We start from the raw sequence: 9,905 nt of genomic DNA, 5'->3' as shown, positions 1-9,905 counted from the left end.
TACATGTATACTGTTTTGGGAAGTTATGTTACGGATTTGTTAAACATCCTCAGATTACAGGCATTACCCCAACGGGTTAAGGAAAAACCGAGCAGCTGTCTTTGCTGCGGTTAATGGTTACACAACATTCTTTTTGCCATGACAAGGAATTGATTTTCCGTTATTCTCTGTGTATCGTAGACACACAGTAGTGTCGAATCTGCATAACAATACAATCTTATATGTTACGTTCCATAATGCCAAGTCCCGAATATCCTCTGAACAGACCCTCGAATACCACCTCCCGAAAGGGATGTGGCAGCCATTTACACGCTACGTTCACTTTACTAATAAATCCACTACGTATTCAGTTCCTAGTATGGCGATTTACCTTGTTGTTGGTGACCTATAGCCCGGTTTGTATATTGCATTGTCCTGTTTTGTAATAAATGTTTTAATGCTTACATGCTAGTTTTAACTTTGTATCTGCGATACCCTAGTTGTTTTATTGCCCTTTGCTCACGGATTTTACAAAATAATTTTTATTTATTATTAAAGTATATATTGTTATAGTCACGATATGGCTGCAATACTGTCGATGTGGCTCTAAATCTTAACTCACTCACACAAGTACAGAGTATCCTCTGAACAGACCCTCGAATACCACCTACCGAAATGGATGTGTCAGCCATTTACAGGCTACGTTCACTTTACTCATACATCCACAACGTATTCAGTTCCTTGTTCCTTAATACTGAGGAGTTTAGGGTGTAAACAACAGAGATATCTCCTTTTGCAAAGATGTTTCGTGTGTGTTTGTTAATGGTGGAAGAGAGAGTTTGGGGAGGTTATTATCAGACATTCACTTTCATTTTCAGCTTCCGCTTTCTTTATGAAAGAAGTGTCGGATGACTGAGACACAGGTTGCCCTGGCAACATCTGATATATCTATACCAATGTTCAAGATCATAATCACATGTAACCCTCTTGAAATCTTGGAAGCTGACATGACGTTTACGGATAAGTTCTTCTTTAAATTAAATTCAACATTAAAGGTTATTGAACATTATTTGCCTGTGTTTTGCTATTACCGTTTATGTTAATATGTGCAATTCACGAAATTGAGCTCTGCGTTTAATTGCGGTTTTACAATTTGATCACCAAAGTGGACAGTTTAATGACTAATGCTTAAATACGGGAATTCCTGGTAGAAAGTGTCTGTGATAGATGGTTGTGATCGGATGCTGGAGGGGGATGTATTTGCGAATGTCACACGAAATTGGACACTGAACACTGGGCATAACAGTAATTACTACTTTTGCAATTACAATAGCAAACAGTTACAAAAACACCATGGGTAGTTAGAACTGTGCATTTGAAGTATTTGACTCCTGAATAAGTTGACTATTTACAGGCCTTGATGTTACAGCTGGATGCAGCTTCAGTCATTCACTAACAGAGACTTGAAATTGAACAATGACAAAGAAAACATTGCATGGAATATTTATTACTTTCATCCAATATTGGCACATAAATATTATCAAGACAAAGTAATATGTGAGACATTACCACAAATCATAGATGAGTCATGACCTCGAATGGGTATGTCCAGATTCTGTAGTTGCTATGTCAGTTTCAATGTGACTACAGTGATGGCAGTCCAACTACAGCCAACCATCCTTCTCATGTGGAGACTAAATACCTGTCTAAGGAACAGTCATTGTAAAGAAATAGACATCATTAACATTCTCTGTGGATTAAAATCTCATCTTGTGTTGGCATGTGCCAGCAATTATTGTGAGACAACATGGCTTGTCAAGTAAACCTCTTTCAGGAGAATGCTTCTTGCTATAAACTAAAGAATAAGTTATATGTGTGCCCCTTTTAGCAATAGTCCAGCAATATCCAGTGCGGACACCAGAAATAGGCTTCACACATTGTACAGAGAAAGCTGAATGAACTGATACCTGCACCATTGTCATTTCCTTAAAACCTAATAGCCACCATGTTCTTCCAGCTCAGGCTTCCCCATTGAACATTTGGCAAGATACACGCAAATACAGTTTCAAAATACAGTTTCAGACCTGCAGAGGCATTACTATAGAGCTTTGACCTTTTAGCAGAACCTTTTTAAAGAGGTTCAAATCATAGACATTGTATGGATAAAATTTAATGCTACATGCATTTACATGGATTTAAATACATGTAGTTATTAGCACAACCTCCACAGGTAAAAGGGCTGGTGGTTAAAGTGTTCGCTCCTCACGCCGAAGACCCGGGTTCGATTCCCCACATGGGTACAATGTGTGAAGCCAATTTCTGGCGTCTCCCACTGTGATATTGCTGGAATATTGCTAAATGCAGCGTAAAACTAAACTCACTCACTCCACAACTAAGTGAGACAAATCTGCATTTGTTCAAGCAAAACAGAATCCTGTTGCAGGCAGAAACCTTGAAAACAAAGTTAAAATCATTCAAGGAATCTGGTTGCTGTTTGTAGTTGGTAACACTGTGGACAAAACATTATTGCAGTTCACTAGAATAAAGAGATCTTTGCTTGACAATTAAGGGCATTCCACACTATTGTACCTCTGACTAAATGTTCTTTAAACACTCAACACAGTCATTCATTCTGACTCAGGCAGAGTCTATACAGTTTTCATATTAAATATACAGTTACAGCACACAATATGTACATCGGTATTAACAAAAGGCAGTGTAACTTACACACAACAGCATCGAATGCAAATTATACTCCAACAGAATATAAATATCAAGATTGAGGTTAACAAAATAAGTTGAAAATAGAAACTATATCCAAGCTTCATGACTTGTTGACAAGACAGCTAGTATGGTTGCAAATTTAGTTACTAAGCCAAGAGGACATGAAGTTCTTTCATTTCATCATACAGTCTTTCAATAATAAATTTTCAAAGGTGAAAATGATCATTTGCTAAAGGATCATTGACTCAAGGACATGACCTGTCTGGACCATGTCACATGGTGTTTGATCACATGGTACAGTCGGTTGCGATGCCGACCACACACTGAGGTACAAGCTGGACAGATTTCCATAGAGCAGTTCAGATCCAGAGTGAAAGTGCACTGCAATACTTTGTGACAATTCAAGTATAATACTGTAAAACTATTTATACTATGCAACATTCACCATAGACATTTAGTATAGATCAATACAAATCCATTCACACAATTACAGCAGAACAGAAATTTAGTATGACTACGGATCTTTCTAATCGTCCATACCACTTGTCAGATGTCATTGTTTGTCTACGTGACTCGAGATTACTAAACTGTTTTATTGAGTCTCCAGTGTGATATCAAGATTATACTATGACAATTAATTAACAATGCTACTGAGATACCAAACATGAGATCTGTGGTTTCTGTAAGCTGAAGGGTAGAGGCACAAGCTCCAAACACTGCTATCACACAACAGCTTTTGATGACTTTGGATAAAATGTTCCCTTATAACGAAGGTATAAGAGAGCAGTCTGAAAGTTGAATGTTGGATAAAATTCTTAATTCCTTATGAGGGTGAGGTGAGGTGAGGTTGAGGTGGAGGTGAAATAGGATATATGTCACTTTGTTCACTCAGAGTTAGGCCTAAAAAAAAAATGTTGTGGTTCCGATTACCCGACCGACCCTTGAATTCTGGTGCCGACCCTACTTTTTTTAGCGGAATGAATAAATAAGCTTTCAGATACCATTGTGTTTTCCCAGCACCAACAGATATTTGTCATTCTGATAGAGAAAGTCGATATGATGGCCACAAGCTTTATTGAATAAACAATTACACATTGATAAATGTGTTATTAGTTTGTACTATACTTCTAAAAAAAATATGTAAAAAAAATAAATTCTGACCTACCTACTCTAAATTTTTAAGAGGTGTAATCAGAACCACAACATTCTCTTTATTTGGCCTTATGTAGGATGTGTGTTGATTCAGTATAAAGGCTACTGAGAAACCACTACCACAGTACAACATGGATATATACACTCAGGTTTGGTTTGGCTTGTTGTTTTACGCCGCACTCAGCAATATTCCAGCTATATGGTGGTGGTCTGTAAATAATCGAGTCTGGACCAGACAATCCAGTGATCAACAGCATGAGCATCGACCTATGCAATCGGGATACAATGACTTGTGTCAACCAAGTCAGTAAGCATGACCACCTGATCCCCTTAGTCGCCTCTTACGACAAGCATGGGTTACTGAAGGCCAATTCTAACCCTGATCTCCATGGGTACACTCAGACGTAATATAATGACCCTGCACAAGCCAGTCCATGGTCTGTATCCTCCAAGCTAAGCAGGTCAGGTAACATCGCATGCCATCTCAGATTGTTTGGTGCATGACGAGGCTCGCTGCAGTCAGACATTCCTTCCACAGGGGTGAGTGTTTATATTGTTAATTCAATGGAACCACGCACTGCAGTATCAGGTGTTCAGAGTATGTAATACAAAATATTTAAATATTTGAAAAAGGAAAGATTATGAAAATTGCAGGTAAAATAATTTGATAAACAAGAGTGTGAGTTGAGTTTAACACTGCTTTTAACACTAGGGTTCAAATACAAGAATGAGTGCCAGGCAACAGACTTTAAGATGTGTTGGTGCACACATTCAGTTGAGCTCTATGCTAACAGAATTTAGCAGTACTATAATGGTATGCATGGTTGTCTGTCTGAAAGAATTCAAGGACCTCAACCTTTTCAAATTAATGTGTTTAGGTGGTGAAGATGTATGAACCAGAACGTAAGGAATTAAGTGTTCTTATCCAACATCAATTCTTTCATTTGAAAAGAAGTTCATAGGTTTCTTGGACATGGTTGCTATAGACAGCCTGTGACTGATACAAAGTAAAACTTCACCAAAATACTAAAACAAACAACGCAATAAACAAACATAAACACATAATTAACAAAACAACTAAGGTTCAGCAGAAAAGAAAAACAAGTTAACTAAAACATGCTAGAATATTAGCAAAATTCCCAATCAGTTTGTTAGAAATAATTTGAGCAGTACAAAGGAACAAAGATATTGTTTGTCAGTGTGCTTCGGAGAGTTGTCTTCACCTGGTAATGTTCCAGACTTTTTTGACTTATACCAGCACTGGTATCAATAGTTCAGCAGCAATTACACCCTTTTTTATTTGTAACATCAGTACTGCGTACTACAGGAATAGGTTATTGTTGTTGGAAAGTGGCGACTGTCGTGTTGTATAATGATAGATTCTACTGGCATCCAGGAGAGAACCAGTTTTACTCCCTTGTCTTCATCGCAACACATTTGTCACTTCTGTATTTTGATTTCTGTAAGGGTACACGTATGTAGAGCTCAAGTGACATTTGACCCTCTTCATTTTCACCTCTTCTTGGAGTAAATACTTAAAAAAATGTGATGTTCATCTAGCTTTACACCTTTATGCTTATGTAATCACTAAGTAACTCTTCACTTATTCGGTCTTGTCGGATCTGATTCTTTAAACACCAGCTACAAATATATACAATCAATCTCCCTTAAAATTCATCATTTAGTGAAACCATATCACACAAAATCAACTGCAAACTAAAAAATAATGGATGCAACTAACTTTTTTGTGATAGTGCATTGATAAGGCATCATACAGAAAAAGACATCTTGGAGTACAATGCACAATGCAATGTGAACTACCCTTTCACCATGAAACAAAAATGTTGAAACCCTGTGAGAGCTACAGAATGTTCTTTCCCCCAATCAGTGCTGCCATGAGTAGTATATAATGTTAGTATACAGAGAGACAAGAAAACAGAGATAGCTTCTAAATAGATAAATGCCCTGGTGTATAATCAGAAATTCATAGACACGCCTATACTGCTTAACGTCTCAGTTAAGACTACAGTGTACTCACACAAACTGGTAAAAATAAAATGCATACATAATAAAACCCCAAAATAAAACAGTAGTTGTCCTAACCCCCACTAGACATCACATAGTGGAACAAACCACTTTGGCAATACTGGTTAAGACTAGTTTAGACTAGTCTGTACTGGTGGCTAGAGCTGGTGTTGGCTAGTTTGTAATGGTGCTGAGACATCATGTGGGCTGCTTAGTACCAGAAATGGGTTTCCTCTTCCTTGCTGTCAAACCCTGAAACCAGATTGTGTTCCACTGCAGACCAGCTGAACATGTTTATGGCAGTTGTCAAGCAGTTACCTTTAAAATGGACTCAATGATAAACTGCTGCACAGACTCTGAAATATTTAAATGGCATGTGTTACGGCCAAAACTGTATATATTTTGAATTTTTTGTTTTTGTGGGTTTGTATGAAATATGTTATGGTTGACAGAAACGCCTCTACTTTTGTTTGTCGTTAAATATTTTAGCGGGTTGCATTTAGGGGTGTCAAGGGGAGATAAGTTTGGGTAGTTATGTGATTCGTGATCAGTATGTCACCTGCTTGCCATGTGAGCGTGTCAGAGAGCAGATGGTCTACAAACGTCAATCCATAGCAAGGACAGTTGCGTCGAATTGGCCCGAATCTGCTTAGAAATCCAGAATATTGTCGTTTCAATATGAATATGAATCATGATGAACTTGAGAGACACTTGCGTTGAATTGGCCCGTATCTGCTTACAAATCCTATTGACATTTCAATATGAATATGAATCATGATGCACTTGAGAGAAAAGAATAAAAGCAATTCCTGAACTACAACTATTGCGTTGAAACTGACTCAAAGAACTACAGCATGTCTTGGGAACTGATTTGTTTTATCAAATGCATTGAATGTTCTGAAACACCAAATAACATACAGAATATGACTTACTGTCCTATGTAATTTTGAATTTTTTCTTTGTAAAAGAGAGATGATTTTTTTTCAATGACTTGTCTCCCTTACTATTGTAGTTGCAAGTATTTGTATGTTTGTATTTTAACTTAAGCCCAAATCAGGTATATTGCAGGTCTGTCATGGGTGTTCTCAATATAATCAAGTCACCAATCAAGCCAATGACTGTCCTGTCAAACTGCCACTCATGACCAGCAATAAAGTGTTGTAGGTGTCTTTTGCGATGGGCTCACCTCAGCTGCAGAGTTCTCGGAGTTTGAGCTGGAGTATACAGGGTTGGTCTCCACTGCAGGGTGATCCTCCTCTTCATCGTTTTCATCCTTCTCAGCATCATGCTCACTTCCATCGTCATCAAGGAAACCATCTTCCTCTATTATCATTTCTTCATCAGTGTCTGAAGGAGAAGAAGGAGCACGGTTTTAGGTGATGAGTGAGTGAGTGAGTTTTTAGCAATATTCCAGCAACATCACAGCGGGAGACAACAGAAATTGGCTTCACACTTTGTACCCATGTGGGGAATCGAACCTGTGCGTTCAACATGAGAGGACGCTCTAACCATTAGGCTACCCCACCCCCTCTTGGTGAACTGATGAAAGAAATAAGTACTCATTTCAATACGAGAGTCTCAGAATAAACTGAATCCCTGACAAGTCACACTGGCATTGACTAAATACTCCGACTTGCTCCTGGTCATCACCGTGACGTGGAACAACCTATAAGGGGGAAGTTCAAGAACTGCCAGAAAAGAGACACAAACATAAGTGTCAGAAACTGAAAATGGAATCTATTGACTGAATTTAAGTGTCATAATTTCCATCAGGTGAAATTAATTACCAGGGTCCTTTCAGAAGACATAAGGTTTTTGACAATGTATACTTACACTCTGTCTCATATTCATCATCCGTGAGGTAGAAAACGGTGGACTTGGGCTTGGTGATCTTAGACACCTTCTCAGCCAGGTCAGTGAAGTAGGCCATGACAGGGATGTGGGACTGCTGTAACACAAGCAGGTAATAGCCTCACTGCAACACTTCCAGGAAATATCACCATAGCAACACAACCAGTTATCATTTACACAGTGACACAACCACTATCAAGAGAGAAATACAATATAACCAGATCGATCCATGATTGATCAAGACATCTCATACAAATGGTATATTGGTGCATACAGAGGTGAAATTGGGTTTAACGTCGTGCTTGAGAATATTTCGCTCATATGACGATGTGCATGCGTGTGTATGTGTATGTGCGGCTGCTTGTACTAGCCCAGACTTAAGCTGGTTTTATAGTGCTAGCTCACTGAGATACCATGCCGCAGTGAAGCATGAATACCCCACTCAGACACATTATACTGACTCCGAGCCGACCAGTCCTTGTTGTACCCATTATTGCCGAGCGCCAGGCAGGGACCAACAAGTACCATATTTAAACGTCTTTTGGTATGACGCGGTCGGGCATCGAACCCGCGACCTTCCACTCTCCGGGCGGACGCTCTAACCACTACACCACGGAGGCGGTCGGTGCATACAGAAATGTGAGGCATCGGTAAATTCTTACTTTCAAGCCAAAAGTCAAATATTTGAAGCAGATTAAGATCTGAATAAAAAATGAATATATATCATTCATAAAGACAAGCCTTCATTTAGTTTGCATTCATCACAATATTTGTGTAAGATTTCCGATAAAGAAATGTTGATGCCTTTCTTGGCTAAGCAATAACATTTGATGAATGCTAGTATAAATTTCAATGCCTCTCATAGCTAATTTATAGTACAGTTATGATGAAAGTCGCTGCTTTGTATCAAATGCATTGATTACAAACTCAAAGTTTTTTCAAGAGTGTATGAACCACGGATGATGAATCATGACAGCTTGGGGGCATCCGTTCATTTGACATACATACAAGTGTAAGTATCGTCCATTCTGTGTACTGCTGTGAAGCATCATAGGAGTGTTAAAAGGCAAACATCTGCCCCCGATTTCTCGAAGCAAACTTAAGTCTGAGTTTTGACTTAAGTTCGAGTTTTTACTCAAATAGAGAAAATGCATTTAGCAGAATGAACTGAAATTGATATTAAACTCAAACATACTAGACAATTTGAGTTTGGAGGATGGATTGCTTAAGTTGTTTGGGCTTTTTTATTTTAAAAATGCAGTTGAGTTAAAAATTCAGCGTTTCAAATTGTCAAACTCAGTTTGAAATTTGAGTAAAAACTTAAGTTTGTTTCGAGAAATCGGGGCCTGATGACTACCCACAAGCAGGTGTGTCTAAACTGCTACCTGGTATCTTCGGGTGAGAGGAAAAAAGCCAAACCACAAAGCCTCTAACTATGTTACCCATGTTGGAAATCAAGGCATGGTGACTGAACAACTTAACAACGATGCCAACAAAATGATGGATAGTTCTACTGCTATGACACTACTATGAATATAAGGAAAATTGTATCCTGTTCATTTCTATTCAATAATGTCAACAGAGTATTAAGCAAGCTCTTCAACAACTACTGACTGAGTTTGATTTTTAGCAATATTCCAGCAACATCATGGCAGGGGAAACCAGAAATGGGCTTCAGTCACTGTACCCACTCCAACAACTACAGGACAAGTATGTCTGTATGTGACTCAGTACCTGCTGTTGCTTCTTCTTCAGCCCTGCTTCTGTTTCCTTCGTCTTCTCAACAAACAGTTTGTCCAGGTAGCCTCCCTTCATCCAGCCATTGAACAACGTCTTCCCATAGTGGTAACCCACGTCCTGGGGAGGAGACACACGTAAAATCATGAGGGGAGGAGTGAGTGAGAGTATAGATTCTACAAGCTTAAATATTTAGAGACCTGTTTCAATTTTAAGTCCACAAATTTGATATCAGGCTTTCCTCCCACATCAGTAAAATTCAGAGTGAGTGAGTTACTTTTACGCCACACTCAGCAATATTCCAGCTATATGGCAACGATCTATTAATAATCGAATCTGGACCAGACAATCCAGTGATCAACAGCATGAGCATCTTTCTGCGCAATTGGGAACCGATGACACGTGTCTACCAAGTCAGCGAGCCTGACCACCCGATC

At 38.7% G+C, this 9,905-nt stretch overlaps 1 protein-coding gene across 1 annotated transcript in view; it reads right to left on the bottom strand.

Annotated features, from left to right (window-relative positions):
- Positions 1-1,470: 1,470 nt before the first annotated feature.
- The window catches only part of LOC124289283 (patatin-like phospholipase domain-containing protein 7), an 88,606-nt gene continuing 80,171 nt past the window's right edge, over positions 1,471-9,905 (bottom strand). The window contains 4 exon segments of the mRNA XM_046725897.1: positions 1,471-6,132; positions 7,067-7,227; positions 7,714-7,828; positions 9,466-9,588. Of these exon segments, the coding sequence (XP_046581853.1) occupies positions 6,079-6,132; positions 7,067-7,227; positions 7,714-7,828; positions 9,466-9,588 (453 nt within the window). The 3' untranslated portion in view covers positions 1,471-6,078.

This window comes from Haliotis rubra, unplaced genomic scaffold, assembly GCF_003918875.1.
Source record: "Haliotis rubra isolate DU_JTF1 unplaced genomic scaffold, ASM391887v1 Scf1118, whole genome shotgun sequence".
Lineage (NCBI taxonomy): Eukaryota > Metazoa > Mollusca > Gastropoda > Lepetellida > Haliotidae > Haliotis > Haliotis rubra.
This window is presented reverse-complemented; position numbering and strand designations above follow the sequence as displayed.